Source organism: Aptenodytes patagonicus, chromosome 3 (genome assembly GCF_965638725.1).
Source record: "Aptenodytes patagonicus chromosome 3, bAptPat1.pri.cur, whole genome shotgun sequence".
Classification (NCBI taxonomy): domain Eukaryota; kingdom Metazoa; phylum Chordata; class Aves; order Sphenisciformes; family Spheniscidae; genus Aptenodytes; species Aptenodytes patagonicus.
In genome coordinates, this window is record NC_134951.1 from 68470511 (window position 1) to 68492843 (window position 22333).

At 37.9% G+C, this 22333-nt stretch overlaps 1 protein-coding gene across 9 annotated transcripts in view; it reads right to left on the reverse strand.

Moving 5' to 3' along the window:
• Window positions 1-12085: 12085 nt before the first annotated feature.
• Window positions 12086-22333, reverse strand: part of REPS1 (RALBP1 associated Eps domain containing 1) — a 71006-nt gene continuing 60758 nt past the window's right edge. For 8 of the 9 annotated variants that reach the window (XM_076333718.1, XM_076333717.1, XM_076333721.1 and 5 more), the window contains 7 exons: window positions 21306-21424; window positions 20490-20554; window positions 19187-19372; window positions 17643-17738; window positions 16872-17020; window positions 16128-16233; window positions 12086-15520 (listed from right to left, as the gene is read on the reverse strand). In XM_076333718.1, coding sequence (XP_076189833.1) covers window positions 15452-15520; window positions 16128-16233; window positions 16872-17020; window positions 17643-17738; window positions 19187-19372; window positions 20490-20554; window positions 21306-21424 — 790 coding nt within the window. In that variant the 3' untranslated portion in view covers window positions 12086-15451. The remainder of the gene's footprint in view (window positions 15521-16127; window positions 16234-16871; window positions 17021-17642; window positions 17739-19186; window positions 19373-20489; window positions 20555-21305; window positions 21425-22333) is intronic. The other variant, XM_076333722.1, reaches the window with a different exon arrangement.

Here is a 22333-nt window from a genome sequence, read left to right on the forward strand (position 1 = left end):
GGTTACGTTGCAATTCAAAGTATTTCACCTTTAACACAGCACGTACAGGGGTTCTGCAGCATCAGTGTATGCTGCTTAGCATTTTTCATAATGCTTCAACTCTTGAAATATGTGTTTGTACTTTCAGTTCTACTCATTACAGAAAGTTAAAAATGGTACCTCACTCTCCTCACCTTCCCAAAGCAGATGGAGAATTGAGTATGTCTATTTTTTTTTATTTCTTCAAACACAGGTTCACGATTCTTGCACATCTTTCGCATAAAAAAAATGAAGGAAGTTACACATTTCTTATAAAAGGCAATAAACCCCAGCTCCTGCCCTAGGACAGGAGCAGATGTGGGAATGCTTTCTCCACATAAATCTCAAGCTTCCTATGAGAAATCAAAACTCCCGTTTTCGTGGGGATAATCTCCCCAAGTATTCCCTTGTAGAAACAGCGACTATCGTAGGTGTAACAGGTGCTTTGAGAGTACTTTTTGCTAGAAAGGAGCTGCTCAGAGCTTACCTCTCGCAGGGAAGCTGGGCACAGAGCTCACTTCCTAAAAATGCAGATGGCAGCCACATTTGGCCTAGACTATTCCAAACCACACAAGGACGCAAGCAGGCTTACTGCGTGTTAAGAGTTGCTTCTTCTAAACGCACTTGCATTTCATCACTCCTCATGCGACCGAATCTGGCAACTTCATGTCAAATGTCACATATATGAACCAGTTCTGTCCATATGCAAGCACCGAGTCTGAGTTCAGAGACTTTTCAGGATTACTAACACAGAACATGTTTTATCCAGCAGTACTGGAAATTCATTCTCTTTTGATTACAAATAATTAAATTCACTGTCAGTGATCTATGCCTTCTGCAATCTTACTGTCACCATCACAAAACATGGGCTTTATTTATCACAGCCCTCTTCACTGACTATAAAAAGACAGAATATTTAGTATGAATGAGTACATACCAAATCCTCGACTGACTGCCCAGAAGTACCAACCAGCACGCAGCGTGAAACATTTGATAGCGGGAACAAGACATCAGAGCAGGCCACACGTAACAACTGCGCCGCAAATGGAGAGAAGATATTTTCATCAGACCTGCATCGATAAAGCAGAGCAATCTAAATGCAGCTCTAGGCTTCAGCTGGCTCACAGGGAGGTGCTGTGACAGGCTACCGGTTGTTACAGTGAATGCAAACGAGCTGCAGATCAGCCGGCACGTTTTAATTCGTAGGTACCAACCTAGAAAGACTTCATGCTAGCTGCACGTTTGCTTCTTTGTGCTTGAGAATGTGCTACTATTGCTATACCGTATTATCTAATTTCTTCACAATCGTTAAAAGCTTGCAGGAAAAAGCGCTCCTCCAAATCGCATCCTTTCAGCATTGCTTTTGAAGAAACAAAGGATGTATCTGTGTTAATCTGGCAGCAGAGAAACTGATTGTGTCACTCTCTAAAGAACAATGCTCTAGATGTTCAAACTACTGGAGATAATTTCAACACAAAATATAAAGCAACTCTCAGAATGCAACGATTAATAAGGGTAACAGTATACTGCATGTAAGAAACAGCGTCAAAACCGCAAATATCTGTGCTCACGCGGATTTGGCTTTTTGGTGCACAAACAGCTTGACGGAGGAGCTCAACTCTTCAAACTAATGAACTAGCTGACACATCTTTGCCTTCTGATGCAGCAGCGATTGTTGTCTTCTGCGCCAGAAGTACTTGCAGTAGGTGCACTGTAAAATGCAACGTCTTTAATTTAATGGAAACCATGAGGGTTTTATCCTAAGAATGTGACTGAAATTTGAAGTTGGCAGGAGACTTGGTTTCTGAGGCAAGGCAATGTCTTCAACTTCCAAGTTCCAGACTGGCCCGAAACAATTGTTCTCGGAAGCTCATGAAACTACCTCAGCAGATCTAATTTAAACCTACAGCCATGGATTCAGAAAGGCATACAAACAAAAAACAGCGGTCCCCTCGAAGCAGCCTAGCACTAAGAGGCTGCTAATCTGAAATGGAAAACTTGATAGCCGTTTCTTAATTTTTGTCACGCGCATTTGAAAGTTGTAGCCCCTTGGGCTAACTCTACCTTGGGAGAAGATAAAAGCGTGCCGAGTATGGATTTACAAGGAAAATGACTACCAGTAATTTGTACTTTACAAACATCAAAAGCATGTTTTTAAACTCCCTGCTGCCCATATGACAACAGCACTGGAAAAGGTTTTCTCTGCCATCAAACCCACAAAGACATGGCATAAAAATGAACAGAATGGCTGAACCGCCCCAATTTATAAATCTGCAGTCCCACATTATTAGGGCATGAGACTGGTTTTTCTGCCAGAAAAGTTGGGTCTTCAATAGCAAATGAAAGAGATGTTACAATAGAACACACCATTACTTCTGTAAACTTATTTAGCCAAAGAACTGCTGGTGAGCTGGATCGGGAGTAGAACCACCACCCCAAAGGCTCTCTTTGTTTCTGAAACCCTACCCATTCTCAAGCCTCCAAAATTGTGCGTGCTGTAAAAAACCCAGCCTGGCGGGGCTGTAACCTTGCGCATTAGGGCACTACTGACTCTTCACTCGTTCTCCCTAATGAAAAAGTCTAACAAATAGCAGCAGAGTGTAACAGTGGGAGTTTTTTAAAGCGTTGACTCTATCGGGCGTTTGCTTGGCAAATGCCTCTACAGCATCTATTTTCAAAATCCTCAAATTTCATTTTTCAAGTTTCACTACTCAATTAGGAATGTACCATGTCATTTTGAAAGGTGCGTAAAAATGGGACACCCTCTAAGGAACAGAAGTTGTTCCTTGTTACTATCCAACATTTCACCATGATCATCACACCTGTTTTGCATGGATATCTGTTTAGACTGGTAAGCACTGTCTTTATACAGAATTTGGAAAAATATTAAAAAGATGCAAACTTTAAAACAGCTCCCTCGCTAGCACGACAGTACCGGGGAAATTATTTTTTTGTCTCCAATCTCCAGCTCACTTCAGTAGTTTAACTCTGTAAAATAAATGCTTTTGCAACAGCATGAATATGCTAGAAGGAGGGAACCTAACAAAGCCATTGCTAGCGTCCCTTACGGAGCCCATACATCATGCGTTGGTGTCACCTACTCTACATTTTCCATTGCATCGCTGTAGTGGCACCACTTCCCACCACTAGTGCAGACAGAGAAACCATGCGCACATGGAACGTGGTGCCACTACAGCGATGCAGCGCCAAAATCTAGAGTAGGTGAGAAAGGCTTCCCCCCGCCCCGCTCACTCCAGCGAGCAGGCTGGCCACGGGCAAAAGGCTGGGAGAGGACACAGCCAGGGGAGCTGACCCCAACTGACCAAAGGGACATTCCCGACCTGAGCGATAAAAGCTCAGGGGAAGAAGGAGGAAGGGGGGGGATGTTTGTGGTTATGGCATTTGTCTTCCCAAGCAACTGCTATGTGTGCCAAGTCCCTGCTATCCTGGACACGGCTAAACACCTGCCTGCTGATGGGACGTCGTGAATGACACTGAGCAAGAGCTGGAACAGACTTTAGATAAGGGGTTAATTGAACTTGGTCAGATAAAGTTGATGCAAATGAAACAGTATTTCTTAATGCCTGGAGGAAACAATAGCTTAGTTATTTCAATATCTGCTCTCACATTAACAACTTTGTTGTGCTACATGTATTTACGCAATGTTTAGAGGATTGTCCCTGGCTCTGATACCAAGGCATTCCTCTCTTCTTCTCCCTAGACTGGAACCCTTACTAGCAGTGTCTTGTGATAAGTAGCTGCTGAATACAGAAACTACTTGCAGAGACTGCCTGCTATTGCTTACAAAGTTTTTTCTTCTGGTCAGAAGGTCAGTCCATAAAAGACTCACCATGTACAAAGATCAACTCTCCAGCCAGAGTAGCACTAGAGCTTATATTGCCAAGCTGGGAGACAAGACGACAGCAAGGGATTCTCAACTGGTAACTCTCACCATTTCTCTGTATACAAAAGGCCTTAAGTAAAACTGAGCCTGAATTCCTGTGCAAGCAAACTCAGATTTTTCCTTTTCAAACTACCAACATGATTCAACATTCAAAAAGGCACCTGCCTCCTCCCCAATGAATGGCACACTCCAGGCGTATCCATTGACTGATGGTCTTGTTCTCTGACTAAGCGCATGATGTCTAGATCCTGAAGAACAGTAAAAATGAAAGCTGCAGTTCATGACCTACAGCCAAGAAAATCGGTTTTAAATTAATACTTCTCCAAATGATCCTTCTCAGCTAGATTTTGAAAAAGTGACACACTTTGCATAACACTTACTAAGGAATTAAGGCTGACCACATTTAATACAATAAATACTAATATCCTGTAATAACAGTGTACTTTAGAATTTGTTTAAAAGCAGGTCTCAGATTCTGCAATAACTGCAGATCCCTATAATGCTACTTGGTTCTCTAAAGAGTCAGTTTAGTTTTGATAATTTTTAGCTTGATTTTTAATTTTGACCCAAAACAAGGTTTATAAAACAGTTCTTGCATTGTCTGTTTTTGACTAGTCAAACAATTGCTTGAAATGCTTTAGTTTTCAAAGTCCCAAAATAAACAGTCTGACTATTAATATGGAACATTTTTTTGAGAAGAATCATGTTGCTAGCTTAACTCTTAAACTTAGCTCATTTCCTTTTATTTTTGACTAGGAATCTGCAAGTCGTTAAAGCCTCCTCAAGCGCTTTTAACACATGCAAACAGATAAAGAAAGTGGATGAGCACAGCTCAGTTTTACGAACTCTTCGACATAAACAACACATAGAAGTCACTACGTACAGTACTGGGATAAGGACTGCATGATTAATCCAACTAAGTATCACACTGACTCATTTGTGGACAAAGCAGTCACCTTATTGTTGGCAAACAAAGCAAACCAATTAGTATTTGCCTTTTTCCCTGCTACACAGTTGTTACATACACAGAGCTCAGAAATTATCCCTGCACAGAGTGTGACTTGGTCCACGCCTTCAGGTGTACTGCTCTCTCTTCAGTATAACGTGGTACCCAGAGGCTTAGCTGGTCAGTTAATGCACCTACCTGTCAGTGCTTGGGGTTTAGCTTCAAGGTCTGTTTTAGCTCAAATCAATGTTTCACAGCTCACCGAACGTTCTTAAAGGACATTCGCACCTCTGTCAGAAAAGCACTGCTCCGATCGGAGCAGTGCCAAAGAGAAACACAGATTGCCATGGGGCTCTTACAAGAAAAGGAGGCATGAAGATATACGAGCCAAGTTTGCTGCTTGTAACTAAAATCTGTCATGCAGGATGAAGTCAGACACTTACAGCTGGGGATGTAGAGCCTTTAAAAGCATTTTTTCAGGAGTTTGTTACTGCAGTAAGTTTGATTGCATTGCTAATACTTACTTTAAAAGCTTTTACCAGAACCTTTACAATCATAATCATTGTAACATACATATTTAAGACTTCTGCCAGTCAAAAAGGTTGACAGAAACTATAGGAGCTAGACCAATGAATAATTTTAAAAGCTTAATGCAAGAAAATACTTTAAGCAACGTATTTCCTACTCAAATGCAAAAAGGTTTCTATTTAATTCTCAAACATATCACAGAAAATAAGGTATCTCTGAATCACAGGACTAACTGCAGGATGAATAAGAACAACGTGTAAATCACCAGATACAGTCTATAAGGAGTGAAATTATTTTACATTGTTTTCTGTATATTTTTAAGCTACAGCTTACTATATACACGATAGAAGACGAAAATAACCAGGAAAATAGACATAGAAACGCACACGCCGGTATTTCTGTAGCAAGTGCTACTTTTTGCTAAGCACATGCCTAGAGACCATTTTTATTTTGGAATTTGTAAGCAGAATTCAGAGCTGAATGCCTCAAGGAATACATAATTTTGATTTGTGTACTTTTAACAACAAATAATCCTTGCCTTGAATTCAATTCTCTGTTGTTCTTGTCCTCTGATCAAAAGAAAAAACATCTATAGATATTATAGAGTAGGAAAAAAAATTTTTTTAAAAATAATTTCGTTGTTTAAACTATCATCAGAACAAACTGCATTTCAGCTGTTAGTCCCTAACACTACAGAAATTTAACATTACTGAGTTAACAGCACCAAAATTTTATTCAGCCTCAGAGTGAAAAGTCTTGCTCTGTGTGGGAATATACACCTTTCTTCAAACACCATTAACATGACATTTTCACTACGACTTCTGATCTATCCTAGAACAAAATTTAAAATGTTTTAATAAAAATATTTCACTGATGGCCAGGGCTGCTATACAGTTTTAAACTCAAGTTTAGGTTGTTGATTTGACAGGTTGCCCTGAACTTACTTAGTAAAGAACACAAGCTTTTTTCCGGATCTCTGCATTAAAGGGATAATTGCATGTGAATAACTGCAGGACAACTTTTCAATTATGGGGCCATCACCCTTCTGTTTTACAATTACGCATGTGTTAAAAAAACACCCACCCCTTTTTCTTCTCAAGCCACGTAAAGCTTTTTATCCCCTTAGCATAAAGTTCTAAACCTCCACCAGTCACAGACCTTCTATTTTAAAGTTACTGTCTGAAACAACGAACTCGGATTTTAGGGTGAAGACACAGCAGACACATGAACCGCGCTTGCCAGGCAGCTAGCTGCTCACAAGTGAGAAGCGCAAACACTGGAAATTGTGAAGAAGGTTTATTTTATTCCACGGAAAGCAGCACCCGAAGTCAGGTTAACGTTCAAGCGATCTTCTCTGATACCACAATCTTACAACTGACTAAGTGTGCCCTAGCAGCTGAGACAGGCCAGCAAGAATCTGCTCAGAAGAGCTGCTGAGACAGTACCCATCACCTCCAGTGACTGGAAGCTATAATGCTGCCTGAGGCACTGGACTGGGCTGGGAGCCGTTACTCCAGTTTTGCTCGTACTGCTGGCTTTTCACACCCCTGTCCCTGGAAGGCTGTTGTTTTTCTTTTCTTTAATGACAATCTGTAGCAGCAAAAGATAACGCAAGTCAAGAGTCAAGATATATCAGAAACGGCTGCGGCTCTGATTCTGCAACGAGACCCGACGTGGCAGATTTCTGTATTAGCACTGAACTTTGCTGAAACAAGGCTTTACACAGACTTGTGGACACTTCCATGAGATCTGTAAATCTCTCTATTCTAAGACAAAAAAAACTCCATATGACATTTCTAATGGCTGACATTAGATCTAAATTTTGAACCTTAAAAAGTTAATCATTGTAACAGATCATAGTTTTCCCGCTCCTATTTAGAAATACCAAGATTAGTACGAGACCTTCAACATATAGGTCTTTAATAGTACTAAAACAACAAAAACCAGGACATGAAACAACCGAGAACAAACTAAGTTTTCCCACAAACTGGAAGACCGGGACCAGAGCGACTGAAAGAAAGAGTAGCTTGCAGATAATCTGACCACCCTGATCAATGCAATATTGCAGCACTAAGCCAAAGGCCAAAATACTGAAAAAACTGAAAATTTCAAAATACTAGAACAAATACAGTCTAACAGTTAAGCACGTACCAATACGAGAAACATTTATATGGAACCCTTAAAATTGCAATGCACCTGTGAAAGAAAATAGAGGCATGTTAGAAGCAAACGACAATCAGCATTCCAGGTTAAAACCATTCAGACTACCATTGCAACAAATAAAAATTGTTTCAATTTCTGTCAGGATTTTCAATCTAATTTAATGTAAAATAAAAAAACCTACAGAAGCTACAAGAAAAAAGTAAGCATTTCTTATTTTAGTTTTAAAAGTTGGCGATTCAGCTGGTTCAAAATGTAACCTTGGCAGACCTACTTCAACTTTCATTGGTTTTACAAGAAAGACTATGCAACCTAGCTGAGAAAAAGTCTTTTTCTTACTTTGTACAGGCTAGAAGTTATAAGCATCTTAATACTTTCAGAACAGTAGCAAGGGGCTGAATAGGCTACCAAATCAAACAAGGTTTGAGATCAAAGCTGTACATTTATAAAGTGTCTTGAATTCATAGAGATCCTGCGGATCTTAACAACAAAGCCAGAAACCTCCCACTGGGTTAGCTCCTAACTCGGGAATGAAAAAGAATAATTAGTCTTAATACTACAAACATATGCTAAGCACCAGTATGGAAAGAGAAAGTAGGCTGGAAATGTTTTTAGATTAGTAAAATTAGTTTAAAAAAGTTTAAAAAGCCCAACTAACTTGGCTTATATTTTACAGGACAACAATTTCTTTTGTTCTCAGTTTGAAATCTAGGCAGATCTTAGCTATTCTGAGAGAAACATTTCCAGAGTAAAGTCAGCCCAGACCTTAAGCAAATTATTAAGTTCAGTCTACCCCTTCAAACACATACAAACTTCTTCGGCAACATGCTTTATCCTGCTGACTCGGTAGTTTGCAGGGCAAAGTTGGGACTGACAACAGAAGTCCGTGTTTATCGTGCTGGAAATGAAAAGGAACTTCTCACAGCTTGTTTGATAGAAGAACTAGTTTGAACGAAGGTTTGACTCCACAGGATCCCATGTCAGGACTGAAATCTTCTAAAGACAACTGCAAGCAGATTGTAAATCCAGATGAAACAAGAATCAATTTTGTCTTAAGACTATTAACTTCATGCAATTTCACAGCAACTAGATGTACTGCACTACTACGAGTTTGAATCAGGCTGTACTTTCACCTTAAGGTTTCAGGAATGCACTTAAAATACAGACTTGCTCGAAAAGAAAGCTGCATGCATGCACAATTTCACGTCTATTGGTAAATTTATATGCCCAAGTAAGGAGTACACAGAAATTCACGTAATTCACCGAAAGGCTCACTCAGTAAATTCATTGTGAAATTACCAGCTTGATCATCCAAACATATGGATACAGCATAAAATCATATGCTATTATGCAAGAGCCTAGCATTCATTGCAAATCTCAACCCTATTCCTACCTAATTTACCTACCTAACAGACCAGTTAAATATGTATTCAGAGTTATAATTAAACACATAGTATCAAGTACCCGAGTTGGACAGTAGCACTACATCTATAGATACTGACACACACAGTTGCGAGCTTCCTTTGGATCCAGCATTCAACCTATTTGCCCCCATTTTTCTCTTATCCTTACTGTTGGCTTTAAAGTGTTAGGACACTTTAATATATAATAATGTGTAAAATAATACATCATAATGCCATCTTTATAAAAATTTTAAACCCAAAATTCTAGCTTGGAATCAACATCGTATCTATTTTCAGTTCAATTTTTGGCATTACTCACTTTATTTTAATTCAGATCCAGACAGTCTTGAGTTGCGACGGTTGAAATGCAACCCCACTTAAATCAATGGATAAAATTTTTTTCCACAAGTGGAACAAAAACTTTTCTACTATTCTACATGCACAGCTATTTGCAAAAAGGAAGTTTTAAGATTTCAAAGGATTCCATCGTTGAAAAGACTACAGGAGAAAAGGATAAAAAACTATTCACAAAGTAACATTTGATACTTCTTTTGGCATGAAAAGTTCTGAGAAATTATGAATGTTAGTATGTTTCTTGGTTAGTGAGTCCACCTATGTAAGCAACTTGGCAGAAGCCATTAAAATCCATCAAAATGATCAACCTCTTAATTTTGATAAAATGACATGTGAATTAATACTGCTTTTCCATGGGAATTTTCTTAATTCAACACTACCTTATCCCCAAAGACAAAGTGCAGAGCAAACCAAGGAATACATTCATTTTAAGTACCCCTCTACAGCAAAAGGACCTCTTGATTCTTCTATGACCTCTTGGTTCCTTCTGATCAGAAAGCAGGTGACCAAGTTCCTTCACGAGGGCAGTGAAAGACAATGGGGTTGAAGCTCTAGGAGAAGGGTTTGTCGTAAATTGCAGCGCTCTTCTTTCAAAGGCAGGGATACAAAACAGAAGAGACAAGTTAAAGCTGGAGGCACATCACTTCCGCATTTTCTGATAGCATACCTTGAATTACAACTTTCTATAAACTTTTCAAAATCTTTTTCTTGAAACACATACTGTATTTTCATACTTAGACTGAACTCAAGCTTTGTATCAGTTCAAGATGATCTGCAAAATAAGGCACAACAGCAGTTAGTACAGAGTGCTGAATTCCAAGGCAGTTTAACGAAACACACTCCCAAGATACCACAGGGGTTCCCAAAAGTATTTCCTTCGATGTCTGCCGAGAAATCATATATTGCTGAAGCTACCTACTATACATACCTTTTTGCTAAGTCTGACACAGCCAATCACATATGCTAGACCTTCAGAAGCTCCTAACAAGTGTTCACATACACAAGTGTTTACAGGAACTGCTGTAACGCTTATTCCACTCCCCGCTCCCCCAACCGCATGTCAGGGCAATTCATTGATTTTAGTGCCTCCTTTCTCAGTATGTTCCTTCAAATGTTAGTCTGTCTTATTTGCCTTTTGAATGGATACCAAAGACAACAGGCTCCTTGCAGAAGACATTCCTGATTCAAAGTGCTGTTTCTTACATTTAACTTGTTCTACCCCATGGACCAGACCCTCTTCTGTCAGTTTAAATGCAGTCTTATTTGAGCCGAAGAGAAAAGGCAGTTGGACTTCCAGGTAGATGACAGAAAGCAAAAGCCACCGTTGCTGCTATATGGGATGTATCAAAGAGTTTACACACATTGTAGAGTAGGATGTCTCTCTCTCTGTGAGCTCCTCAGTAGACTGGGAAACAAATACTCCAATCATTTAAGGTTCAACAGCGGTATTGCTAGAATTTGGTTTTTTTATCAATACACCACTGAATGCCAGTTTAAATTGCTTTCACTATTTATGATGTTTTGTTCATTTCCTAGGTCGCTCATAATCAAGACCAGTCAAAACAGAGTAATTTCAACTGCTTCCAGATTAGATGCATTCTTAGTATCTGTAAGAGTGAAAGTGTGAAGAACATATTCTACCAGAGATGGAAGAGAATTCATGTAGCTTTCTGTGCTACAGTATGCTGTCAAAGTGTGACAAATAGTACTCACAGTCTTCTTAAAACTTTGGATATAAGCTGTGAGATCACAAACTTAGTGTTTCATAGAGTTACAATTCTGAACAAGGGCTGTTTCTGACAATAACTTAAATGCAAGACATTGAATACCTATATATCAGTAAGCTGGAAAAAAGTACTGTAAAATCACTTTGGAGTACACTGTTAGTGTACAGCTAGGTACAATTAATGTACAATCAGCAGCGTACAGTTTAGGTACAATTAGTGTAGAATCTAGCTTTAAAGCAGGAATTGCACCTTTAAAGCCCGTTTTGCCAATTTAAAGAAATATCACTGAAAGGAAATTACACAGTATTAAACCCTCCCCCCAAACACGTAACTGAATTTTGAAGAGCAATTAATTCAAAGACTCCTGTGAAGAAGATTTTGCTTGGGTACTAATTATCAGGACAACACTGTATAGTCTCATTTGGTTATTAGTATATAGACATTTTTAACATTGTTCCTACACAACCACTAGTTAGTTGTTTTCTAAGACTATTAAGAGAACATAACATTTAAAATGTTTTTGTTATTAGAGAATAAAATCCTTAGTTTTCATGTGTTTTCTTCTAGAGAGCTGTATTATAAATGATTAATACATCAATGTGCATGGCAAAACATGCTGGAATTCTGCTTATGAAATTAAGTTGTATGTCTCAAAAAATGGAACTTTGGGGAGTGTAACTGAATGAACTGCACATGGACTGCTTTGTAAAGTATATAAGCAACTTAAGCATGCAACTATGTTTAAAATACACAAGTTACTTTGTGTGGAAGATTAAAAAATAAAAATTGCATTGTTATTACTCACTTGGGAGTAACATGTTTTTGTAACGTATTACCTTTTCACGAAACCACATTCTATTAGAAACTAAGACTAGAATGAGTCAGGAGACAGCAGTTTTGCTTTTTTTTTTTCCTTTTAGGAAAGTTGCATTTAGAGACAAACTCTGTGCATAGCTGAACCCAGGAGAGTAACTCAACTTTGCCCTAAAGGTAGAGCAGAAACACAGCACACCCCATCCATAAGGGAGAGACATCTCACACAAGAAACAATGCCGCAGATTTATTTTCTTTAGTTTTAAGTTTTTATAACCTCAACTTTGTTTATCCCACATAAGACATTTTCAGTAATAAGAGATCCTCTAGTTCATGTACTATACAATTGCAAGTAAAATGAAGGGCATGTGAAGTACAAAAAAAAAATTGAAAATACTAGCTTACATTGGGTAGACTTTAAATACTGCTCAAAAAAGTGGCTTTTCAGCTTTTTACCTTTGCAGTTTGGAAATCTTCTCTGCAGTCCAAAGATAGGCAAGGAATGGAGAAAAAAACAACTCCAAAGCAGGTGGAATGAAGAGAGAGGCACATTAGTAGGAGAAATAAAGGAAATGCAAATCAAACGAGGAAAGAGACACTCCTCCCATCACAAAGTCCAACAAAACACATTTTGCAGGTGTTTCAGAAATGCATGCTGCTGTCCATCCATCCTAGCTGGGTACATGAATCACACTCCATACTATTTGTAGTCTACATTTATGCTTGCAATATAGAGAGCACATCTCTTGTACGGTACATAATTCCTTGCCCCAAAGAGCTTACAATCTAAGTTCATAAAAAAGAATGCATCAAGTAGCTGGATCAAGATCAAACAAATGGAGAAGACAGGGAAATAATTTTATAAGAGATTAAAGCTGGGTTACATTACTAAGTGAGGTAACTTCTGAACACCATTGGCAGTGATGTTCTTAAGACATAAGTAATTTTTCAGTTAGAAGCTCTTCTGATCACGAAAAACTGGTTTAAAACATACTGAATGATGCATTAGAAGTAATCCACAAATTCTTAAAAATAGACTTGTTGGCAAGACAAAAATGTTCAGATTGCCTAAGTTCTTCACTTGAGACACTAACTTGCCATTCTACTAGAAAGATATGGATGTCACAGAAATTCATATGTACATGTCACGTTTGAATGTGAAAGGCTTTTTACATTTAAGCTTAAAATGTTAAATTCTGATTTAAGAATCCTGCTGCTATAAACATAGGCTTAATACTTAAATATTAATATGAAAATAGTTCTATTTTAAAAATGTATTTTTAGCTTTAATCTATGGACAACATACAGTTGGTTTGAAATCAACATTCTTTGACTACAGTAAGTGACCCACTTTTCCCAGTTTTTAAAACACTGTTCTTGCTACTTGGCAGTTAAAATAGAAGTGACTAGTCCATCAACTTTAAAGTTTTTTAGTTTTGATTTGGGTTTTGGTTTGGTTTTGGGTTTTGGGTTTTTTTTTGGCATTTCCCTGGTTATATCGTATTTTTTAAAGTCAAAGTCTTGCACTTTATCTACTAATTGGCAAGACATAGCTGAAATGTAATTTATATGTAACCTTTCTGCCCATTTCACTATCATTTCTTATTCCGTTAACATGCAAATAGAAAGTATCTTCTTGTCATGCAACTATGACATTCGTGCCTTTCATACCAGGGAATCTTGCTTTGAATTATAGACATAAGCCATCCGCAACACTTCCATGACATTTGAAAAAATGTTGGAATTGTTATAGTAATAAAAATTAACCATAATTATTCAATCTGTATATGATAACCAAAAAGAGAAACACTTCTTTTTCACCTTAACAAACAGCATATCCAGTGGAAAAATCTGACTTGAGCTATCCTTTTGTAAGGGAAGCAGATGCTAAGAGAATTTCATTTAAGCATAGAAGTGAGACAGCGAGGATAAGGACTGCTAACAGTCAATCCATTTAGTTTTAATTTTGAAAGGTACTCTCAAGGAAATCAAACCAGAAATGAAGACTAAAGAACTATATATTTCTTTGACCCAAGTCAGTACTAGCATTTACTTTTTAGAGGTTACAACTATATTAAATTTGCTTATAGGAGGATACAAAAGGAGTATAGCCACAGATTACCAAGAGAATTTGATCACTTCTGACCAACAGCTAAATAATGAGGGAAGAAAATGGTCAAGGGAATATGATCAACTATTTCTCGTACATGCCACAAAACCTACAAAAAATTCCCTGCAGACCTGTAATAAACCCCTCCCCACTATATGAATGAGTTTCAATTCCCAGGTAAAGATGAATCAACAAAATTAAAATATTGTGCTGTTTTATTGGTGTAAAAATCACACAATTGCTAGTTCTGATTCTGCAGAGATACATCCATGCAGTTAAACATCTATGATCCCACAGCCAGAAGAAGCCATTAAATAGAATATCTGCTGTTAGTCAGCAATTAATGCAAATTTACATATGAGATCAAAAGGTGTGTATCATACAATATACAACAAATCCTAATACAGTACATCAACCTGAATAGCAGGATACACTCAGGGAACTCTGTTAATAGTGAAGCCTGTCTATATGCCAGAGAAATAAGGCCTGGAAACAAGATGACATAAGGTACCCCAGAATTCCTAAGAAGCAAACTGTTCATTTTTTGTTTGGTTTTTTTTGTGGGTTTTTTTTTCTGGGAATTAGAAGTTCATAGAGGTATTGACACATTACTTGACAATACAATTTGTTATAGTGAAGACTGGTGGATGTGATGTGTTATTAAAAGGTAATGTGTGAAACATGCAATTACAGGTGGTGCTTAGGTAACGTGTAATTAATACGTTGGGGATTTACACCCAACTCTTTTCACAAAAGGGAGGACTGAAAAAGGTCTGTTTGATAGACTACCAATTGTACCATAAATCTTTATATGCATGCGGCTGAATCAGGATCATGAATGGATAAAATGTGAACAACTGGCAATCTGTGGTTACGTACTCTATAATGTATGCAACAAAAACACAAAATGAAATCCAGTCGATACGGCAAACAGCCTGCAAGAACTCTGTCAACCTGAATAAGTTGGTTTATTGCAAAGAGGCAGGCTTTCTAGAATTGTGAACAACTTTCCAATTGTGAAAGGCAGCTTGGGAAGTCACGCTAGCTGATGGCAGATTACTAGTTTTTCTCTTTTCTGGCACAATAAAATAAATGCCATAGCGAAAGAAGAGTTTATGTGCTTAAAGTTTAAAGTCAACTGATTAGCAATCCTCTTCTGCAAAGATGTTTCAATTGGAAAAAAGAAACCACTAAAAAATTCCAGTTGGAAATTTTGGCGACAAACTCTGGAAAATCAAGTCCAACAAAGATCACGGATGCCCACAGAAAGTGATGTGAGAGGCAGTGTCACATTCAAGGAAAAAGTTTTTTTTTTTCTCTGTACTGAAACTAAAATACTTAAATAGAAAAGTGGACAAATTGACAAAACAGAACCACAACATTTAATGTAGAATACAGTGCACTGAGCTAGATGCATGGATCTTTAAATAGGCTTTGAAACCAATACCCCTTTCAAAATTAGTAAATTCACAGTTAACGGCAGTAGGCTTAGAGGTGAGAGAAGGGTCGAAGTTGTTCCAGTTGGACTTCCAGGGAGATTCTCTCTTCAAGAACATCCTACAAAAGAAAGATTTTCTACTGACTGTCCACAGAGAATGAATCTTAAAAATTTCCTCATGCAATCAAAACTGGTAAAAGTCAGCTTCAGTTTTGAGAACTAACGTCCAGGTCTTTTCTACAATCTGGAGATCTCTTCCCATAATCTGAATAGAAGATTGGCTAGCTAGTAATTATAAATGAAAATCAATACTTTGCTCAAAAGCAAAGCCATTTAGTATTTCTTCATTCCTTTCACATCACCCAAACCCACAAAGTTGTAACCAGCTGCAAACCCAACTATAGTATTTTCAATCAAGTCTAAAATGTTAAGGGGGTGAAAGCTCTCATCTCAGTTAAAGGATTAGAAACTCACAATTTTTTCCCCCCAGTTTTTCGTCTTATGTGAATTTTATGCACCTTGACTCTCAAACAGTAACAAGTGAAATTCAGGCTTGATAGTTTTTAAAATGGCCTATCTTCCAGTCTAGACAGTACCACATAAACATTTATATCAATATCCTCTACTATGTATATAATTGGTTTGCAGAGATGCCTGTTACTGTGCATCACCAACATCTTGCCCTCTCAGGCTCTTCTCTTAAACAGACAAAGATTATGGAATTACCTTTAGTTGCTGCTGTAGTTCACTATTCAATCTGGCCAAAACAGTGTTGGTTTCCTTGTTACGTCTGATCGATGCCTGAATTGCCTTCTTGTCTTTCCCCACTGATCTGAGAATATATTAGAAGTATTGTAATAAGTCATTTAGTTGCTTAGCTGAGTATCTCATTTATAGTCCCTCTTTTTTAAATGAGCAGAATCCTCTTTTCAAAACTTTTTAACTTGTTACACTGCTAGTTTTCCCTCTTCTCTCTGGCTTGATTAACCTTGTTTGTTTGCATGGAAGCCACATATGATTAGTTTCAATGAAACAGCAAGAAGCACATTTTAAAAACTTGTAATAATCAATTTTCTGAAGTTCCAACACACCGTACCGCATTCATTTACCTCAAAGCGACTAAGGTTATAGTCTACTTTCATGCTAGGACACAAAGACTATACATTTTAGACTGTTCATAGCGACCACTATTTAAAATCAAACACCACATCTTAATACTTCCACCACTTATTTCCAACATACTTGCAGAAGTTAAAAGAGTTCACACTCCAAAATTCAAGATCTCTAAAAGGTCTCTCAGTAGTAGAGGCTTCAGGATGATCTTGTTTAAAACCCCAAAATCTTTAAACTGTTAAATTAATCTAATTCAAACACATTGAAATTGTTTGCAACTCCTAGAACAGAAAGTGTGTATGCTATTTAAATGTAAACTTTCCAGTAACAGATGTATTTATACACTTCTTGGGTTACCTAGGAATAGATGGCTGTGAAGCAAGAACAGCAGCTATGACACCTGTTTTCTGTGTATGTTCCTCAGCTTCAGGTTTTAGCTCATCTTCTGATTTTAATCTTCTGCGAATAGGCTTTGGTGGTGGAGCAAGTGGGGTAGTGCCTTTACCCTGAAGAGGAAAACACAGTCTATGAATTCTCACAAACTGCATTTTACTTGGATTATAACCTGGTAATTTGTTTGTGTTACATATTCTTAAAACCAGTTACTAAGCTAACTGAATTTACAACCTATCAGGTATTTTCTGATGAACATCTAGCTGCACTCTCATATGGTCTGGAAAAAAACTTAAGTACTAAATCCTACCCCCCGGTGAAATGGCAGTAAGTTGCTACACACTGACAAAGAACTGTGCAAGCAGAAACACCACAGTATAACTGACAATTGCAAATACACAACATCTCAGAGCACGCTTTCCCCCCAGTAATTATGTGTCTGTAACAAAAAAAAAGCTACTGTTAACTAAGTTCTGCACTAAAAGTTTTGCTCGGTTTCAAAAATCTGAACACTTACAAGTATCTTAATTTTCTGCTATCTCGAGAATAAAACTAATCATGAACATCTTTCGATGCAAAAATTCACTATACACGTGCCTATTTCAAGCACATATTGGACCTAAGAAAACTGGGTTCAAGTGGAAGTGTATAAAGTTGCTGTTGCAAATCAAGAGAGTTGTATCATTTCATATACATCAGACAACTGCACTCTCCTTCCAAGTGTACTTTGCATACCGCACTAGTAGGGACATTAGCAGGTGCTTTGTCTTCCACTCTTCCATCTGCTTTGGCAACTCTAAGAGAACTTGCAGAATCAGAGGGCTTTTCAACCTGAAGGGATATAAACTATATTTAGAAAACTACTTCTTAACAAATATTTCATTTGGCAACAGTTGGAATAAATAGAAGTATGCTGTGTTTCTGATACATGGATACACTTAACACCTAAAATTCCAGCTCAAGTCTTCTTTAGAAGCACAGGCTGGAATACAACAACAATACCTGCTTTGGAGCAAAACCATCTAAAACTATCTTGGTCACAAACGCTGTTTTGGCCTGGGAGCAGCTTACAGAAGAGGCACATAGTAAAAAGCTGTACTTCTAGCATCAATAGTCAGACCTGTCTTTTGATACAGAAATTAAGATTTGATACAGAATCTAACATCACTATGAAAAAAAGACAAAATAGTTACTTGAAAGTACTCTGCTCTCAAGCATTGTACACCAGATGTTGGAAGGCCTCTGAATAAAGTCAAATCCCCAGTGTTACGAGGCACTGTATAGTACAAAAGAGGCTGTGGCCTGATGATAAACTGCTACAGCTGTTTCTGCTATTACATTACCACCATTATCTACTTGTTACTGCCAAAGGTTAATCCCTCCAATGGAACACAATGCAACTGTTCCCCATGCACCTCAATGCAAAACAATCAGCAAGCTCAACTTAAGCTTAAGCTGCCACTGAAAACTGCTAACATAGCTGATTTTGCAATGAGGTACATGGAGAGTGCTCAAATGGCTCCATGTCACTGACCTTCCTGATTAAGGGAAGCAAGAACGTGCTGCCGATAGTTGGGAGAACTTTAAAGCACCACTGGTACTTTTGCAACTGAATACACAGAAGTGCCCTAGAGAACTTACAATCTGGATGAAGGCTACAAATTATGAAAGGAAAATGTGAAGTAATTCATGTAATAGCAGTAAGCTATTATGACATTAATAGGAATAAAAGTTTGGAAGCCTCAGGGTTTAAGTCCTGTGTTTGTAGTAGGAAACAAGGTTTTGTAAACATCTCTAAATCTATTATAGAAGGATGCCAGAGCTCTATTCACTTTAGCTGTCTGTCCAATGGCTTTGAACAAAACCAAATTACTGGAGTTTTAACAGATGTTTACGATACTTGACAGTCATCTCACTTATTAAGACAGACTACTTTAAAACTTACCAGTCATTTGGAAGGCTGGCAAGAGTGAGCAGAAGAGGAGTTCTGCCTGTGCTAAATCTTAAATGCACCAACACAATTATGTTTGTGCACATATGCTAATAAGTACAAAATCTTTTAAATTACAATCGAGAACTGAGAAGAAAAGAATTTCTTCTGCCTAGGTGTTTGGCAGCTACTAAATAAGAGTGGCAGAGTCTAATGTAATTGCTTTCTAGCAAAGGATTGGGACACCATAAAAAACCCCACTGAGTTCAAACAGCAGAAATAGGTTTTAACAAAGTCTCATAACTGTTGGTGGTATTAAGCAATTGACAAGATCTTCGCTTCCGCTCACCTGCAAAACTTCTGAGTGTGTTTCAATTTCATCATCTTCCTCTTTGTTTACACCTGAAACAGCAAATGCCTCAAACTGGCTGAAGTCTGCAAAATTTGGCTGTTCTGGTATTTGTTGAGGTGAGGTACTGGTATGAGCTATTAGGCCTTCAGCATCTACTGGGCGATGCACATGAGGACCTGCACCCTGCAATAAAATAACAAAAATATTTAGTGACATTGTTCTTAACATAGTTATCTGATGCAAAGAATCTCACCAAACAACAGTTTGTGACAGAACATTAAAGACTATTTGCCTTTTTAGTGGACAAAGATTTATGTCCTGTCAGTAGGACAAAGTGCATCTCATCTAAGACACAATCAGACAGACCACTCTCTGCGTTTATAAAAATAGAGAAATATTTAAGAGAAAAGGAAGTTCAATCAGATGTGCTATTATTCAGAGAATGAGACCAAAGATGGATGCACCGCAGGACTATCTAGACTCATTGGACAGTAGATGCTTCTGCTGTAACACAGTCCAGCTTGGCTCCGTCAGGCTTGATACAGATTTTTAGTCTGGTTCCATAGGGAAACATGCTTATGTGATCACGCTGTATGGAATGTGTCTGTCATTGTACCCTTGCAGATGATTTCTGGATCCATTGACTGCCTTCAATTGCTGGTAACTCAGATTCTAATAAGTAGCTGCTGCTGAAAAACAACTGAAAAGCAATTTTATCTGTCCCATGTCAGATCTGCACAGCAGTTGAAAGATTCAGCTGGTTGAGACAAAGAAAAAACAACTCTTCCAGGATTTCTTTTCTACCAAATCAGCTAACTGAACTGACTCAAACCAGGACTGCAAAGATCACCAAGTCTATGACAAAGGAAGAAGTGGGATCACTCCTTTTGGGAGCAGGCATGTTATGTAAAACTATACCCTGTGCCAGACACAGATGGAAGACAAACACTTATTTTGTAAAACTTTGAAAGATTGCTCTTACAGTCTGTGTTATGGCCTATTAGCTATACGGGGACAGGTAAAGAAATGTGAAAGAGTAACTTTCCTCTTTCCTACAACTCAGAGCTCTGGAGCCACTCATTGCTCCTCAATCTCTACTTTAATCCCTTCCCATGGTTCCACCAGAAGCAAATCTTTATTCAGGAAAGGCTAATATTTGGCTACAGTCTATGTTTTGCCATCATTCACATCCTGGTGGTTTCAAAAAATACTACTCATTTTAGAGATAAGTTAAAATTCAGAGTTAGATAAAAATGATGCACCAAGTTAGAGTATGATTCTTCAAAAGTGACAACATCACCTGTGAAGGCTGTGGTCTTGGAGGCACTGCAGGGGGATAGGCAACAACTCCAGCCTGTTGCTGTCCTGTAAAAGAGGCATCGCGTTTGGCCAGGATTGTTACTCTTCGCATCACAGTGCTATGTAATTTTTTGACTTAGCAACATGAAGAAATCCTGCATTTTGCCTACATATTAACCTGTCATGTTGAGGACCATAATTGTAATGTCATCTCCTTTCAAATTTGCAAACAGACAAAACAAGGAATCAGAACATGGATATTGTCCTTTGTTCCAGTCCAAAGTACAGACGTGGTCATACTTTTCTGATCTTAGTCCTTTTTTTCTCATTATACACTCTTAACATCTTCTCATACTTTGTGATCCTGAATTGAAAAGTACTGACAAGTCAGAAGTACAATAAAAACCCTTAACCAAAGCATCAGAAGTGACCTTTAATCATTTCTCTAAAGTTGAATACTTAACACGTGTCTCTAATACATCTGACACCAAAAGAACTCCTCTTGAAAATTTACTGGCAGATGCAATTCATTGCATGTGGGTGCACTACCAAAATGTTATTTCCTGACCTTGCTTCCCACATTCATCTAAAGGACTGCAATGCCAGCATTCAGAATTTACTTCTCAATTACCTGTTTAAGCAAAGTGGAGTACAAATTTTAATATAAACAGGAAGAGTGACAACATTTTCTGCTTCTTCATTCAGAAGCAGTTATTAAAAAACACCCTCTAAATCCTTCTTCAGAGGAAAAAAAATTGTCTGCTTCAGGAATATATGTGCTGAAGGATAATATACACTAGGAACACAGTATATCTACCTGGGGTAACTGAAAAGGATCTGTTCATATCTAAAGATGATGATCGAGAATGAGAAGGATGAGGCCTTGGAGGGGGTGGCGGCGGTGCAGTGTTATCTGGAGATGTTCCTGAATGTGATCTGCAAAACATATAAACTTCTGTAGTGATTTTAGGTAGCTACAACAGAACTAAAATTCAAAAGTTCTTCAAAGTAGGCAATTAAAAAAATAAAGTTTGACAGATGGAGAAGAGCCTGATTGCCATTGATTTTGAAGATTGCAAAATCACTTTTAAGCTTCTGGTATTCTTTGATTTCACAATTGTTTTTTATACTTCTATTTACTTAAATCTCCGTTATCCAAATTATTCTTGTATTACCACAAGTAATTTATCTTTGGGAAACCAACAGCTTGATACACCTCCCAAACAATGATAGTTCAGAAACACAGAATCCTAAATATGGTAATTCCATCCAGATGGTAGTCACTAGAATTTGCAAAGTACGTAAGATGTAGTCAACATCTTGATCAGGTTTTAAACGGGTTACGTTCAATGTCACTGAAGAAGAATATTAAGTTTCTGTTGGACCTGCCTCCAGGTATACCGAGCTTACGGAGCTATCTTGTACACTGAGATACATATATTTAATTCTCTGCCTGAAATTTTCCAAATCCATATACTCGGTAGCATCTTCAGAAATTTTAACTCATTCTTAGATAGGATCACCATCTAGTGGATACCTGTTGTAAGTTCATCGAGCACACATGCAGAAAGGACAGAAGGATGAAGTACTGCACTAAGTGCCATTTAAGTGGGATTTAATGTATACAGAATTTTTGTACAGCTTCCATCTAAAAACAGCTTGCAGAAACTTCCTATCTAGTCCAATCTGAGCAAGACATTTACTGAATCACTTACATGAATACGGCTACTCTGTTATTCAACTCACAAATAAGTGATAAAATCTTTTCTATGACTGACTTCTGTAACATTCTTCTATAACTACCATAAGATATAAACTAGGAGAGGTAAGAGGCACCTAAGTTTC